This window comes from Balaenoptera acutorostrata, chromosome 15 (genome assembly GCF_949987535.1).
Source record: "Balaenoptera acutorostrata chromosome 15, mBalAcu1.1, whole genome shotgun sequence".
NCBI classification, from domain to species: domain Eukaryota; kingdom Metazoa; phylum Chordata; class Mammalia; order Artiodactyla; family Balaenopteridae; genus Balaenoptera; species Balaenoptera acutorostrata.
This window is the reverse complement of record NC_080078.1, coordinates 56,700,516-56,718,753: the sequence shown is the minus strand read 5'-3', so window position 1 is coordinate 56,718,753 and position 18,238 is coordinate 56,700,516. Positions and strand designations below refer to the sequence as shown.

Sequence of the window (18,238 nt, the reverse complement as noted above, 5' to 3'; positions counted from 1 at the left end):
AAACTATTTTCCATTAAATATCAGTGTTACAAACACAATACCATAGGCTTTTAAAGCCTATCTTCACACAATTAAGATCTGACCAAAGCTGCATTGCTTGGCTTAAAAAAATAAAAAGATACAAATATATAATCCAAGTTTCAGGTTCTCAGCTACTACCAAATCATGTCAATACATGAATAAACTGCCTAGTGAGGAACATGCAATAAAAGGTAAATGCAAATAAGCCATCCTTTCATTGTAGACACTAAATTCCAATTTCTCATAATAATATAGAACCAATGCTACAAAAGTTAACACCTTCTTGAAATTTCATTTTATAATGAAGAAAATAAATCTGTGTATTTTATTCAACATTCATTCATAAGTTACAGTTATGCCAAAACAATCTGCTTCTAATGAAAGAAATCTTGGTATAATCCTAACAACATGCATATACATTTAATAGAATGTTCTGCATTTCTAAATAAATTACATGCATGATATTCATAAACCAATAAAGAATACCAATATAAGAATTCAGGACATTTATTTCTCTGCACAGAGATTTAACTACTGTACAACACACACACAAAACAAACCCACAAAGCAACGGTGTGTAATAGGTAGTGAGAGACACTTAAGCATATTTAAAATGCCTATAAATAGGCTTTTTTTTTCTTTTTTTTTTAGGCAACAAATTATTTTTCAGTCCTTGACACCTTCTCACACTCACCTAGCACCACAGATGCAAGGACTTACAGTAAACGTGTACTATCTCATGCTTAAAACAAAAAGCATGCATTCAACAGAATTTATACATTACCATCTACTGTACTAAGTCCTCAATCCATACTTCTAATATTTTATACATTAAGTTACCCTGCAGCTTTTTGAAATTTTAATATTTATGCAAAACAACTTTTGAAAGATTTATGAAACAAGTTTTCAAGGATCACCTCTAGGCTATTTACACAGGCATTGGTTTGGTTAAGTGGGGAAATGGCAGCAGCCTCAAGGTTCATACTGAATGAAAATGGTGTGAATGTCAATTCATGTGAAAAATACACAGATGGCACAAAGGTTTGTGCAGTTGGAATCACCAGTGCAAATGCATGCATTTGAGGTACTTATTTTTCCCATGGTCAGGTATAATTATGCATAGTCATATTCCTTGAGTGCTAAATATTTCAGACCTGATCAAACGAAAAGCTGTAATAAGTGTAAATATGAGATATTTGTATAGTTAATTTCAAAGTGTTATGTTTTTAATGAATATCTGTTTAACATTATAACTTACATATTTAGTTTAAAATATTTACCAACCAATAAATTTTTTCATTGTAAAGAGACTGACTGGTAATTATACCTGGCCAAGTGATTTAAACAGAATACTTGAAATTCTAGCAAGAACTGTAGTGAAATATTAAAATACTTCATTATTGCTTCACTGGACTGAAAACCTAAAAGGCATAGATAAACAATGCTCAGTGATGAAAAGTGAATACCCAGAACAGCGATGCATGCCCCGAATGGTCTCCGTCCAATAAACACTAAGCATTCTCCACATTATCTATGCCGTTGGCATCCACATGGATGTCAGGCTCCCCACAAAAAGACGAGGGGACAAAGCGGCTAACAGTGGGACACAAACAGCTCTTAAGCTCTGGCAATTCTTGCTTCAGACGTTCCAACTGCTCCACTTGGAATATATTTGGCTGTTCAGGCATCCAATCATATATCCTGTGATGAAAAAAACACAAAACATAAAATAGGGTAATTTTATGGTTTACTTAGGACATGTCTGACTTAGCCTTTTCAGGAGAATTTGCTTACCGAATGCCTAGAACACCTATACTACAGAGTCCTTTTATTTTTTTCTTTAAAAGATATAAGCATCAGTTCTATTCAAAAATATTTCTCTTCTCCCAGTCTTTCCAATAATCCTGAATAGCAGCACTGCCTTTTGTACCCCTGAAGCAAAAGAGCTGATTATAAATTGATAGAATATGAAATCTGTAGCTTATCAGTGATTCTTCAAGTATCTTCTCTCCAAGTTAATCAATCAGCAATGCCTCATTTGACAGATGGAAAGTTACTACACGGTAGAGCTGGAATTCATACCCAGTTCTGACTTCAAAGCACTAAAGATCAAGATGAAAAGGACTGCTCGGGACTTCCCCGGAAGTCCCAGTGGTTAACATTCCAAGCTTCCGGATTGGTTCAACATGGTGGAGTAGAAGGACATGCGCTCACTCTCTCTTGCGACAGCACCAGAAGCACAACTAACTGCTGAACAATTCTCAACAGGAAGACACTGGAACTCACCAAAAAAGACACCCCAAAGCAAAGGAGAAGCTGCAATGAGATGGTAGGAAGGGCTCAATCACAATGAAATCAAATCCCATAATCGCTGGGTGGGCGACTCACAAACTGAACAGTTACACCACAGAAGTCCACCCACTGGAGTGAAGGTTCTGAGCCCCACGTCAGGCTTCCCAACCTGGGGGTCTGGCAACAGGAGAAGGAATCCTCTGAGAATCAGAATTTGAAGGCCAGCGGGATTTGACTGCAGGACTTCAACATGACTGGGGGAAACAGAGACTCCACTCTCGGAGGGCACACACAAAGTAGTGTGCGCACAAGGACCCAGGGGAAACTAGCAGTGACCCCACAGGAGACTGAATCAGACCCACCTGCTAGAGTTGAAGGGTCTCCTGCAGAGGCGGGGGGGCGGCTGTGGCTCACCACGGGGACAGGATACTGGGAGCAGAAGTTCTGGGAAGTACTCATTGGTGTGAGCCCTCACGGAGCCCATAATTAGCTGCACCAAAGAGCCTGTAGGCTCCAGTGCTGGGTTGACTCAGGCCGAACAACCAACAGAGAGGGAACTCAGCCCCACCCATCAGCAAACAAGTGGATTAAAGTTTTACTGAGCTCTGCCCACCAGAGCAAAACCCAGCTCACCAGTCCCTCCCATCAGAAAGCTTGCACAAGCCTCTTAGACAGCCTCACCCACAAGAGGGCAGACAGCAGAAGCAAGAACTACAATCCTGCAGCCTGCGGAAGGAAAACCACTGTCAAAGAAAGACAGACAAAATGAAAAGGCAGAGGACTATGTCCCAGTTGAAGGAACAAGATAAAACCCCCGAAAAACAATTAATTGAAGTGGAGATAGGCAACTGTCCAGAAAAAGAATTCAGAATAATGATAGTGAAGATGATCCAGGACCTCAGAAAAAGAATGGAAGCAAAGATTGAGAAGATGCAAGAAATGTTTAACAAAGACCTAGAAGAATTAAAGAAAAAACAAACAGAGATTAATACAGTAACTGAAATGAAAAATACACTAGAAGGAATCAATAGCAGAATAACTGAGGCAGAAGAACGGATAAGTGACCTAGAAGACAGAAGGGTGGAATTCACTGCCGCGGAACAGAATAAAGAAAAAAGAATGAGAAGAAATGAAGACAGCCTAAGAGATCTCTGGGACAACACTAAACACACCAACATTCTTATTATAGGGGTCCCAGAAGGAGAAGAGAGAGAGAAAGGACCCAAGAAAATACTTGAAGAGATTAGAGTCGAAAACTTCCCTAACATGGGAAAGGAAATAGCCTCCCAAGTCCAGGAAGCAAAGAGAGTCCCAGGCAGGATAAACCCAAGGAGAAACATGCCAAGACACATAGTAATCAAATTGACAAAAATTAAAGACAAAGAAAAATTATTAAAAGCAACAAGGGAAAACTGACAAATAACATACAGGGGAACTCCCATAAGGTTAACAGCTGATTTCTCAGCAGAAACTCTGGAAGCCAGAAGGGAGCACCACGATATGTTTCAAGTGATAAAAGGGAAGAACCTACAAGCAAGATTACCCAGCAAGGATCTAATTCAGATTCAACAGAGAAATCAAAAGCTATTACAGACAAGCAAAAGCTAAGAGAATTCAGCACCACCAAACCAGATCTACAAAAAAGGCTAAAGGAACTTCTCTAAGTGGGAAACACAAGAGAAGAAAAGGACCTACAAAAACAAACCCATAACAATTAAGAAAATGGTAATAGGAACATACATATCGATAATTACCTTAAATGTAAATGGATTAAATGCTCCAAGCAAAAGACACAGGCTTGCTGGATGGATACAAAAACAAGACCCATATATATGCTGCCTACAAGAGACGCACTTCAGACCTAGGGACACATACAGACTGAAAGTGAGGGGATGGAAAAAGATATTCCATGCAAATGGAAATCAAAAGAAAGCTGGAGTAGCAATACTCATATCAGATAAAATAGACTTTAAAATAAAGAATGTTACAAGAGACAAGGAAGGACACTACATAATGATCCAGGGATCAATCCAAGAAGAAGATATAACAATTATAAATATATATGCACCCAACATAGGAGCACCTCAATACATAAGGCAACTGCTAACAGCTATAAAAGAGGAAATCGACAGTAACACAGTAATAGTGGGGCACTTTAACACCTCACTTACACCAATGGATAGATCATCCAGACAGAAAATTAATAAAGAAACACAACAGACCAGACAGATTTAACTGATATTTATAGGACATTCCATCTGAAGACAGCAGATTACACTTTCACTTCAAGTGCACATGGAACATTCTAAAGGATAGATCACATCTTCGGTCACAAATCACGCCATAGTAAATTTAAGAAAATTGAAATCATATCAAGCATCTTTTCTGACCACAACGCTGAGATTAGAAAACAATTAGAGGGAAAAATATGTAAAAACCATAAACACACAGAGGCTAAATACTAGTAAATAACCAAGAGATCACTGAAGAAATCAAAGAGGAAATCAAAAAATACTTAGAGACAAATGAAAACGAAAACACGACGATCCAAAACCTATGGGATGCAGCAAAAGCAGTTCTAAGAGGGAAGTTTATAGCAATACATCTTACCTCAAGAAACAAGAAAAATCTCAAATAAACAATCTAACCTTACACCTAAAGGAACTAGAGAAAGAATAAACAAAACCCAGAGTTAGCAGAAGGAAAGAAATCATTAAGATCAGAGCAGAAATAAATGACATAGAAACAAAACAATAGCAAAGATTAATAAAACTAAAAGCTGGTTCTTTGAGAAGATAAACAAACTTGATAAACCTTTAGCCAGATTCATTAAGGGGGAGAGGACTCAAATCAATAAAATTAGAAATGAAAAAGGAGAAGTTACAACGGACACCACAGAAACACAAAGCACCATGAGACTACTTACTACAAACAACTATATGCCAATAAAACTGACAACCTGGAAGAAATGGACAAATTCTTAGAAAGGTATAACCTTCTAAGACTGAACCAGGAAGAAATAGAAAATATGAACAGACCAATCACAAGTAATGAAATTGAAACTGTGATTTAAAATCTTCCAAGAAACACAAGTCGAGGACCACACAGCTTCACCAGTGAATTCTATCAAACATTTAGAGAAGAGCTAACACCCATCCTTCTCAAACTCTTCCAAAAAACTGCAGAGGAAGGAACACTCCCAAACTCATTCTACGAGGCCACCATCACCCTGATACCAAAACCAGACAAAGGTACTACAAAAAAAGAAAATTACAGACCAATATCACTGATGAATATAGAGGCAAAAATCCTCAACAAAATACTAGCAAACAGAATCCAACAACACATTAAAAGGATCATACACCATGACCAAATGGGATTTATCCCAGGGATGCAAGGATTCTTCAATATATGCAAATCAATCAATGTGATACACCATATTAACAAATTAAAGGAGAAAAACCATATGATCATCTCAATAGATGCAGAAAAAGCTTTTGACAAAATTCAACACCCATTTATGATAAAAACTCTCCAGAAAGTGGGCATAGAGGGAACCTACCTCAACATAACAAAGGCCATATATGACAAACCCACAGCAAACATCACATTCTCAATGGTGAAAAACTGAAAGCATCTCCTCTAAGAATTCCTAGCCATGGAAATCAGAGAAGAAAACAAAATAAAAGGAATACAAATTGGAAAAGAAGTAAAACTGTCACTGTTTGCAGGTGACATGATACTATACACAGAAAATCCTAAAGATGTCACCAGAAAACTATCGGGGCTAATCAATGAATTTGTTAAAGTAGCAGGATCCAAAATTAATGTATAGAAATCTGTTGCATTCCTATACACCAATGATGAAATATCAGAAAGAGAAATTAAGGAAACAATCCCATTCACCACTGCAACAAAAAGAATAAAATACCTAGGAATAAATCTACCTAAGGAGGCAAAAGACCTATACTCAGAGAACTATATGACACTGATGAAAGAAATCAAAGACAACACAAACAGATGGAGAGATATACAATGTTCTTGGATTGGAAGAATCAATATTGTGAGAATGAGTATACTACCCAAAGAAATCCACAGATTCAGTACAATCCCTACAAAATTACCAATGGCATTTTCTACAGAACTAGAACAAAAAATCTTAAAATCTGTATGGAGACACAAAAGACCCCGAATAGCCAAAGCAACCTTGAGGGAAAAAAATGGAGCTGGAGGAATCAGACACCCTGACTTCAGACTATACTACAAAGCTACAGTAATCAAGACAAAATGGTACTGGCACAAAAACAGAAATATAGATCAATGGAACAGGATAGAAAGCCCAGAGATAAACCCACACACCTATGGTCAACTAATCTATGACAAAGGAGGCAAGGATATACAATGGAGAAAAGACAGTCCCTTCAATAAGTGGTGCTGGGAAAACTGGACAGCTGCATGTAAAAGAATGAAATTAGAACAGTCCCTAACACCATACACAAAAATAAACTGAAAATGGAATAAAGACCTAAATGTAAGGCCAGACACTATCAAACTCTTAAAGGAAAACATAGGCAGAACACTCTATGACATAAATCACAGCAAGACCCTTTTTGACCCACCTCCTAGAGAAATGGAAAAACAAAATAAACAAATGGGACTTAATGAAACTGCAAAGCTTTTGCACAAAGGAAACCAGAAACAAGACAAAGAAACAACCCTCAGAATGGGAGAAAATATTTGCAAATGAAGCAACTGACAAAGGATTAATCTCCAAAATTTACAAGCAGCTCATGCAGCTCAATATCAAAAAAACAAACAACCCAATCCACAAATGGGCAGAAGACCTAGACATTTCTCCAAAGAAGATATACAGATTGCCAACAAACACACGAAAGGATGCGCAACGTGACTAATAATTAGAGAAATGAAAATCAAAACTACAATGAGGTATCACCTCACACCAGTCAGAATGGTCATCATCAAAAAATCTACAAACAGTAAATGCTGGAGACGGTGTGGAGAAAAGGGAACCCTCTTGCACTGTTGGTGGGAATGTAAATTGATACAGCCACTATGGAGAACAGTATGGAGGTTCCTTAAAAAAACTAAAAATAGAATTACCATATGACCCAGCAATCCTACTACTGGGCATATACCCAGAGAAAACCATAATTCAAAAAGAAACATGCACCCCAATGTTCATTGCAGCTCTATGTACAATAGCCAGGACATGGAAGCAACCTAAGTGTCCATCAACAGATAAATGGGTAAAGAAGATGTGGCACATATATACAATGGAATATTAATCAGACATAAAAAGGAACGAAATTGGGTCATTTGTAGAGACGTGGATGGACCTTGAGACTGTCATACAGGGTGAAGTTAAGTCAGAAAGAGAAAAACAAATATCGTATATTAATGCATATATGTGAAATCTAGAAAAATGGTACAGATGAACCTGTTTGCAGGGCAGAAATAGAGACACAGATGTAGAGGACAAACGTATGGACACCAAGGGGGGAAAGCGGGGTGGAGGGGGGTGAATTGGTAGATTGGGATTTACATATATTCACTAATATGTAAAAAATAGATAACTAATAAGGAAATAAATAAATAAAATACCTACCCCCCCCCCCAAAAGACTCCAAGCTTCCACAGCAGTGGGCACAGGTTTCATCCTTGGTCAGGCAACTAAGACCCTGCATGCCATGCGGCGCCACCAAAAAAATAATAATAAAATAAAGTAAAATAAAATAAAGGACTGCTCACCAGTGTGAAAATTATCCTAAAGCTATGCAGTACTGGCAGATGTACCTAGAGTTGAGAGTCCAGAAAAAGCCCCAAGTGACAATGGCAGCGCTAGCATTGCCTATCAGCAGAGAAAGGAAGGTCTTTCATGCTTTAAATGTGAAAGCCAGACAATTTATGTGAGGCACTAACTCTTTATGACCTCACAGTAGGGAAGAATTTCTTAAACAAGAGTTTTAAAGTATTGATTCTATTAAGTATTTGACTATTCTAACATAAAGACTTTCTGTTAAAGACATACATAAGAGAATGAAAAGTGACCTCTGGGTCAAGGTATCAGACAGAACAAAAGCATCTACGTTCACCCCCTATATTCTGTTAAAAATAAAATGAAGGTATTAAAAGAAAATTCACTGAACATGAGAAGAACCAAAGAGACAGTACAACAGAATTTTGGAAGCTAGAAAACAGATGAATTAAGTAATAACAAAGTGTTTCAGTTAGCAAAATGGATAGGCCAAACCACAAGCCAGTAGTTGACAAAATGAAAAGGGTGAGTTAAAAGTAGCCCCAAACTTCTGTAGAACCTGGGGGGGAAGGAAGGGGCTCAAAGAGGGAGGACAGGATGAAGGCTTGAGCAGCAGCAAGTGGTTCCCTTCCTCTTACTCCCTGCTGCGGAGGCTGCTCTTACCCCACTTGGTCGAGGTTTATTTCCAGAATTAAACAGGAAATCTGGAATGGAGGACAAGACCAGGTTAGAGAGTTTGGGGCATTTTATAAAATGGCCATCAGCATCAGGGATATTAGAGATGGTACAAATACAACACATGTTAAATACAGAGACATGCCCTCCTTCCCCCATCTCTCTTCTCACACTTGACTCCAAGAAACCAGACCTGTATCCTCTAAGCAGAATTTATTAAAGCATCTTCTACAAGGAATCTGACCAGTCAAAAAGCAAAGTTTTTTAATCTACTGACAGATGTATGACCAAACAGGTCACCCAGATCACCCCATAGTAAAATCCCATAAGCCCTATTCACACGCTCAGAGCTTCCAACAAGCTTTTTAGATCTTAATTCCTTATCGTAAGAAGCAGCCAAGAATTTCTAAATATCTGAGGAAAGCTTCTAACAGGTAAAATAGTAAGCAAAATAAATTTTTTTTTAAAAAGTTCCTTAATGCCTTCAGACAAATAGTACTTTCATCAAATGAGAACAGGATTTTTTAACTATATATAGAAAAAAAGAGAATCCAGAGAAAAAAAGACAGTTCTTGAAAATTAAAAACACAATAGCAGATATGAAAAACTCAATAGGATGAGTGAAAGATAAGGTTGAGGAAGTCTTTGAAAGTGGAAAAGACAAAGATAGAAAATATGAGAAAAGATAAGAATTTTAAGTCTTGTCCAAGAGTGTATAATATACAACAAAAGGATTCTATAAAGAAAAAAAAAACAAACTGAGAAAAATGGAAGAAATAAAAATCAAAGAAATAATTCACTAACTATTTCACATCTTCAAGGACATGTATCAATAGACTAAAAGGGCTGCCAAGTGTCCAGCACGATGGGTAAAACCAGACCCACAAGACCATGTCTATGAAAGTTTAGAACACTGGGGACAAAAGAGAAAACTCTCCAAACTTCCAGAGAAGAAACAAAGAAATCACATGTGAGGGAGTAAGAATCAACATGGTTTCACATTCCTTAACAGAACAATGGAATTGTGAAGACGATGGAGAAATGCTTTTAAAAGTCTAAAGGAAATGATTTCTAACATGGAATTTTATGCCTGGCCACAATACTTCCACACATGCAAGACCTCAAAAACATTTACTCTCCATCCTTTCTCAAGAAGATACTGAAGGATGTGTTCCATAAAAATGACAGTAAAGCAAGAGAGAAAAAGATTTGGACTAAAGGAAACAGAAGGTCTGACACAAGAACTGTAGCTCAGCATGGCAGCTGTGCCCAAAGAAGTCAAACAATATGTACTGGAGGAGCCTGCATGGGTGGGCACATATGCTCAGGGCTATCACTCCAGGAGGGCCCCTGCCCATCCTACCAGCTATGAAACCTACGGACAGAGTGCCCTGAGCCATTTACCATGTGTTGATTCAGTGTCCACTCTACCTGACAGGTTTACTATGGGTGGCCTACTCCTGAGAACTGGTAGGAGGCTCCAGTGAGCACAGAACAGCCCACTCCATGTACCCATAGTCCTGCTGTACTTCCAATGCCTGACCCACGGATGGATGCCTTGTCATGCTGAACTAGAGACCTAGTGGGTCACAAAATCAGTTCAGAAAGTTAAGAAAAGCATTGAAATAGGTGTGAGCCAGTGGCACAATCATTTAAAAAGCACACACATATAAATAAAATATTCAAGGGGCATTATCTTTTTAATTTAGTTTCAGGTACACACTTGTAGATATACATACCTATGTGTGCACTGGGCTACAATGTGAAATGCATTTCTAACTGGTTTTGGGGTCAAAAGGTTTAAGTCATTGCCCTAAAGAAACTTATACACATACCATAGGAGACCTGGTCAACGATGTTTACAGCAAACACTGTAATAGCAAAAACCTGGCAACCACCTCAGTGTTCTCCAATAGTAGAATAAATTGTGGTAGAATCATACAGCCATGAAGATGAATAAATTACAGCTAAACATAACAAATGGATTGATTTTAAGGATATAACAAGTAGGAAAAGAGTACAAATAAAGCTTAAAGCCATGAAAAACTAAATGTTACATTGTTTAGCAATAGATATAAGAATTTAAAAGCTTTTAAAAAAGAGTAATTGCTTGCTTATCAGTTATTATCTGAGGGAGGAGGTAGGGGCATAAAATTAGAGAGGAGAACACAGGGGAGTTCAAATCTAATAATAATGTTCTTTAAATGTGGGTGTCTGTTACTGAATTTTTAAAAATAATTTGAGCAAACAGTATAAAAAGAGGAAACATTGCTCAATTTACTCTACGAGCCAAGTATTATCCTCATGCCAAAATTAGACAACAACCATTTGATAAAGGTAAGTTAAAGGCCACCTTACTCATTACTACAAATGCAGAAATTCCAAATATCAGCAAATCAAGCATAGCAGCTTATAATATATCACAAAACCATGATTAAATGTAAAATCTGTGTTAATGCCTTTGTAAAAGAGAACAAATTGGTTTTTGATAAACTAAAACACATCACAATGCTCCTACATGTAAAATGAAGCAAAGGCTCTGAATCACTATCATTCAAACCTTCTATAGGTCTAAATTTGATAATGAAAAAATAACAGCATAAGCACCTTAAGTACCAAGAAATAGTTCCAAAAAAAATTAGGGCACAGGAATTCAGCTAGAGACAATGAAAGGGATAGGTGTAAGGACTGCTATTTTGTTTTAATTTTTATTTTGGCTGCACCTCGTGGCTTGTGGGATCTTAGCTTCCCGACCAGGGACTGAACCCGGGCCCTCGGCAGTGAAAGCACCGAGTCCTAACCACAGACCGCCAGGGAATTCCCAGGACTGTTGGTTCTTATTGTTAGTCTTGTAGAACTATTTGAAGAATATACACACACACACAACACACATATATGTAGTTCATATATATAAGTGTGGTTGATTATATATACATATGTAGTTCTTTGACTAAAATTGAAAAAAGAAGAAAAAACTTCCAAGGATAATAAAGACTGACTTGACTCTAACACGGTCCACCTCTCCTTTCATCAGGTCTGAACAGGAGGCCAGTGCTGGGCTGCCTCCTCAACATCCTCCACACCCTCAACACAGTCCTGCCCTGGTGGCTGCTTGCACCTCTGCCTAAAATGCAAATCCTGTCAAAGCTAATTTAACCACCACCTCCGCCCAAATCCATCTCAATCCTTCCTCTTTAAAATTATTCTTGTTGACCCTGAGCCAGGAAGAACTCACTTTCTTTAGGGCCTTTTGTATCACATAGTATCTTCCTGTTCTCCTTGCAAGGTCAGTGTTTGGCTACAACCAAGTAAGGCCCTTTAAGTGAAGGATCTAACTAAAATTTGTATACCCTACAACCGCCGTACCTAGTATAATCTCACAATATACTTTTCTTGCCTGAAAATATTTGCAATCATCCCTTCCTCCTCCTCAAAGAAATATTCCCCCAAAATTTGCTAAATAAAGCACTTCCATCAAATTGTAATTTAAAAATTTTAATTTTCCTTTAATAAGTTGGAAATGTCTATTAAAAAGAGCTATGAATCATGCCACTTAAAGCAGTATTAACCAAACACTTTAAAAGGCAGGCATTATCCTGGTGGCAGTTTTAAAACCAGACTAATTCAGACAAAATAGTTGGGGTGGGGAAAAGCTTTATTAAGAAAGTGATATAACTTTATAGAACAAACAGTAATATAAACTAAATCCAACGACTGTATTTTTAAAGCAGGCCTGGTAACAATTTCATCACTTACTCTTTCTATGACGCTGCTCAAGCATTAGCAAGCCCACTAATCCCCTCAGCAGAACAAATGACATTCCCTCTAACCCAAAATTTCTTTACACTGAGCAACCTTTTCATCTCTCAGAGATCTCAGACTTACATCCTAAACACCCAGGGAGTTTATTTAAAAAGAAAAGATTAGTTCAACAAATATCTGAGCTTCTACATCTAACCTCTGGTGATACAGCAGTGAACAAAACAGGCAAAGTCTTGCCCTCATGGAGATTCTGCTTGTGTGGGTGTGTTGAGGGTGGGGTGGGAAAGGAGGTTGGGGAGAAAATAAGTAAAATATAGTATGTATATGGATATATCAGGTGGTGGTAAATGTATGGAGAAAAGTCAGGAAGTGCACTGTGAGTAGAGGTTTTGATTTGAATTAGGATGTTCGGGGAAGGCCCTACTAAGAAGGTGACATTTTAGTCTTTCCTGAAATCTTTATCAGAAGAGAAACAGCAGGAGGCCAATTGGGGGCGGGGGCAGGGATCACCTCACATAGCGCCTTGTAAGGGTGTGGGATTTTACACTAGGAGACACAGAATAGGGGGGGAAGGTTAAGCAGTAACATGATCTGACTTCAGTTTTCAGTCCTGCCCGCCCCCATAATGGACAGCAGGGTGCATGGGTGGACGCAGTCCCAGTGAGCAGGTTACTTCCATAATCTGCCTGAGAAACGATGTGGCTTAGTGGAGAGTGACAACAGTAAAGGATTCAGGATATATTTCGAAGATAGAATCAACATGATTTTGATTTTGTCTGACTGGATTTGGGTATGAGATAAAGAACAGAATCATGAAAGACTCCAGGGATTTGGCCTCAGAAACTGGAAAGAAAGTTGTCATTTATACCGAAATCAGGAAGTCTATAGGAAGAATAGGCGTTGATAGATGGATATAAAAGTTTAGAGGTCAGGGGAAAGGCTTGAGTTGGGGATATACAAAGGCATGAAAAGGCACAGAACTGGATGAGATCACCAAGAAAGCTGGTGTAGACAGAGAAGAGGTCTAAGGCAGCCACCTTCACCCGTAAGATGACTCAATACATCTGGGTTAGGGCCCAGTCATCTGAATTTTTAAATAAGCTTCCCAAGTGACTGTGGTATAACTTCAAAATTTGAAAAGTTCCACTGACAAATGTTAAGATAATTCTACTACTTTTTTTCTAACAATCCACGAAAATTTTTCATGAAAAACAAATACCTATCATAAATTAGACCATTAACTCCAAATTCCTTTAATTTCTTTCTGTTTTCAGGATCATTGGTATCATCACCCCAGCAGAATATGACCAGTCCCTTAGCTTTTGCCTCATGAATATAGGACGGGTTTCTGAGAAGGTCTTCAGTATGTGCATTTATCCCCTAAAAGAAGAAAGATAAGTTACTCATGAAAAAGAAACTTATTATATGTATAAAATAGATAACTAATAAGAACCTGCTGCAAAGCAGAATGGACAGGGAAAGAAAATGTTAGAATTTTTTCTTACAATTTATGCGATCAAACAAGTTTACAATCTAACCGTTTTAGATGATTCATAAAACCCACTCAGAAAACTAAACTACAAAACTTACTTAACCTAGGCCTGCAAGAAAATTTTTGTTGGTGGTGGTCATTTAACTGTTTTTCAGAGTCTGAGATTTAATATCCTCATTTTAAGTAGAGCTACCTGCTCATTATACATAGGTCAAAACTAACCAATTAGATGTTAAATTAATATATAACTTTATTTACTAGTGCTCTAAAACATTTTAAAAAAATAAATATTAAAATATTCAACCATAGCTTACCAGTAGATTTTCAAACTGTGCAAAGCTCATTGCAATGGGGGTTGTCCGAGATCTGAGGTCCATGAGTTCAGGGTAAATATCAGATTTCCCCTGAGTCAAAAATAATATGGGATATTTGTTCTGCTTTTGCCGAACCCTAAAAAAGACAGTTTAAAAAATACTTTTCATTGGGGACATAACCATAATATATTGTTTTGAAATTTTAGAAAATACTAAAAATATAAAGAAACAAAATTTTAAAAGCATACTCATTACTGAGATATAACCACCATTAACGTGTATTGCCTTTTAGTCAAAAAAAGAAAAATTTAGATTATTCTATACAAGAGTTAAAATATTCTCAGAAATGGGCAAAAAGAAATCCCTTGAGGGCTTACAATTTGTTAAGGAGGATATTATACATCTGTAAAATGAAATACAAGGCATGAGGTGCTACAACCCAGCGGGTATGGAGGGCATCCCAGTAGAGAATATATATAATGGGATTGAGAAAAATCAGGGGTGAAGTCTGGGAACTTCCCCACCTCCAACTACAATCTCTGTACCCTTAGTCCTAGCTACAGTCTAAGCGTATAGGAGAAAAAAACTGAATTACTCACATTGTGCAAATATCTGCATCAAATGAAGAAAATACTATTCTCCTCTTCCCAGAATTTTCTAAGACAGTTTTTAAAATTATATCCAAAAACAGATTCATGTCAAAATATGTTGATAAGTTACCATCCCATATTCCATCCTATATGGAAGAATAGGAAAACAAAAGTCATTAAATACCTTAGAATCACAGTGCTAGGAAAAATTCTCGAGAACATCTAGTCCAACTCTTATTTTACAGATGAGGAAAGCAAAGGCCTGTGTGAATTATTATCATAATTAGGTATAGAGACACTTATATACAAAGCAATTATAACATCAAAAGACTTTTGCTTTAATAAGGTTAACAAAATAAAAACTAAAACTCTGGAAATTTGAAATCTACCATGACTTTAAAATATTTTTATACAATCTTCATAAACTGTAAGTGGACAAAAAGACTCCACTTCGTTTGCTAACTCACTACCCAAAAAACCCTGGTAATTAAGAATTACCAGTTAAAAATCTCATTCTTTGAGTCTTAGGCATATCAAGTGCCCTCAATAAATAATAAAAATAATTTTCTAATTATAGCTAAGATACCAAGAGCCCTGTTGATATTCAAATATTAAAAATTTTAAGTATTAGTCATTACAATAATTCTAAAAGTTCTGAAAACTAAAAATCACCTACTAGAAAAACCATGGTTGTGCACTTACATGTTACATGTTAGCCAGGACCAGCTTATCATAGCTACAGAGAAGACATGCTTTAAGGGCAGTTATAGATTATTCTGACCAGAACAAATACCAGGATTGCCCAATCATGATGCCTGGATTAATTACTTCCAATGTCCCCCCACCCCAATCAGCCCTCTTACCATGCAGCCTTATCCATTTACACATATCCCCATCTGATACATCCAAGAGTTAGTTGTTTTCCTCGACTAGAAGACTGTTAAGTTTCAGGAAGGCAAGGCTTTATTCTGTTTTCTTCACTACTTAAGCACAGAACTCAGAAAATGCCTGGCCCATAGCAGCTTTTCAATAATAATTGAACAAAAGAATGACTAAATTTCAGAGTGATTTAAAACATGTCTGCAGAAATTTCTTTTCCTGATTAATTATTTCTAGCTACTGCCACTTAACAGAAAACTGCTTAGGCAATTATTTAAGGTATATATTGAGACAGGGGGTTAAAAAAACCAAAAACTAATCAGAGTTATAAGGTTCTGACTGGCCAGAGTTCTCACTGTTCACTTTATAAGTGTGCCCAGAAACCATCCATATAAATGTGCACATGAGACACATGTAAATTAGAATTTCTGCTATAATACATTCATCACTACTTTTAAGAACTCAAATATTAGTGTAAGTGTAAGATATGCTTTACTTAAAAGTTCCAACAAGCACTGTGCTTGCTGGAAGAAGCCACGATTTCAGTTTCATTTATTCCATTAAAACAAAGAGATAGGAATGAATGCATTTCAAGAAACGGGGAAGGAGGAACGAAGAATGTGCCACATGGAAAATGACTTACCCTTTGTTGGCAGATCCATTTTATTTCTATGTTAAACCCTACATCTTCTGGCAAAGACTCTAAAACCTAGAGTTGTGTTTGTTGGTGGTAAATTTTGTTTCATTTTTGGTGAGATGAATGGTAGAATAAGAAGGAAAAAAGAAAAACGGATTAATTACAAAAAGCAAACTATAAGAAAACATATCACTAGTAAGGATAAAGTGTTTTGTGCCTTCAGCAAAAACCACTATCTTTTCTTATACTCAAACTGACAACCTGGTTGATGATTAAGTTGAATAAGAAAGTCAAAAGAAATTAAATAGCAAAGGCAGTAGTCTTTAGCAATATCTGTGATAATCGATCACTACTAACCGCAAAGATGATCCTAACCTAAAATCCTTTTCACCATCACTACTGAACAGCTAAAGTGAGCAGTAATAAGATAGGCAGCCTCATGAATTTAAAGACATTTGTCATGTTCTCTGAATTGCATTCAGGTATGTCAGTCTACTTTACTAAGATATGGTTATATGAAAAACCATGATTTCTAGCTTGTTGTGAAGGTGGTGAAGCTTAACTAACACCACAGTGATAACCTCCTGGAAAGATGTTAACTCCAAATTAAAGAGGCTCATAAATAAATAAGTCTATATCTATATAAATTAACAAATAATATAGTGTCAATATATCTAAATTATCTAGACACTTTGGACTTCCCTGGTGGCACAGTGGTTAAGAATCCGCCTGCCAATGCTGGGGACACGGGTTCAAATCCTGGTCCAGGAAGATCTCACATGCCACGGAGCAACTAAGCCTCTGCACCACAACTACTGAGCCTGCGCTCTAGAGCCCGTGAGCCACAACTACTGAGGTCCATGCGCCTAGAGCCCGTGGTCTGCAACAAGAGAAGCCACCGCAATGAGAAGCCCATGCATCGCAGTGAAGAGTAGCCCCCGCTCGCTGCAACTAGAGAAAGCCCACGTGCAGCAACAAAGACCCAATGCAGCCAAAAATAAATAAAATAAATTTATTAAAAAATTAAAAACTAAATTATCTACACACTTTGCAATAACACCACTTGGGCAGCGTAACTAGAAAATTCAATCTAAAATATGAAGCTTGGTTATTAACTTACAAGCAGCTGGTTTGTTTAGTCAGTATTTCAAAGTGTAGAAATCACTTAACATGTATAATATATATGGTACTTAATTCTATAATAGCAAATAAAAGAATGCTAACAGAGTAAGAACACAGCCTGGGACTCTGGTGACCTGGGATCTAGCCCCTGCTGCATGAAAAGTACAGTACCTAAAACAGGTTGTACTCAATCTCCTGTGGGGCTTTTTGACTTTGTTCTCTGATATGTTTAGCCTTATTTAGTTAACGTACCTGCCACAATTTTACTGGACTAATGCAAAATCAGAAAAATAGGACAATAGTGTATATTAGTTTTGAGATTGGTATACATCAAATTTGCAGAAGGATTCCCCTTTATACTAAGATTGCGTTTGGCCTTTCTTTGGATTTAAACTTTCTGATAAAATTATAGTGATGGCAAAGTGAATGAATAAATGTGTGCTTAACTTATTTGGCTAAACGAAAGTTGTCAAACCTTTGATAAACAATTTTTTAAAAACCTGTTTTTCTGTTCTATGAAATCACAAGTCTAGAAATCATGGAATTTCTAAGAACCAAACGATTTCAGAATTTTGGACTAGAAGGAATGACTTAGCTGGGCTTCATAAATATCTGAAAATTTATACAAATCATGCTCTAAATGCACTAAGACAATGTCTATTTTAGGGGCTCTCTTGT

At 37.1% G+C, this 18,238-nt stretch overlaps 1 protein-coding gene across 3 annotated transcripts in view; it reads right to left on the bottom strand.

Moving 5' to 3' along the window:
* Nucleotides 1-297: 297 nt before the first annotated feature.
* The window catches only part of GPCPD1 (glycerophosphocholine phosphodiesterase 1), a 60,359-nt gene continuing 42,418 nt past the window's right edge, over nucleotides 298-18,238 (bottom strand). For all 3 annotated transcript variants that reach the window (XM_057529145.1, XM_057529146.1, XM_028168910.2), the window contains 5 exons: nucleotides 16,445-16,510; nucleotides 14,932-15,068; nucleotides 14,333-14,468; nucleotides 13,746-13,906; nucleotides 298-1,722 (listed from right to left, as the gene is read on the bottom strand). In XM_057529145.1, the coding sequence (XP_057385128.1) occupies nucleotides 1,533-1,722; nucleotides 13,746-13,906; nucleotides 14,333-14,468; nucleotides 14,932-15,068; nucleotides 16,445-16,510 (690 nt within the window). In that variant the 3' untranslated portion in view covers nucleotides 298-1,532. The remainder of the gene's footprint in view (nucleotides 1,723-13,745; nucleotides 13,907-14,332; nucleotides 14,469-14,931; nucleotides 15,069-16,444; nucleotides 16,511-18,238) is intronic.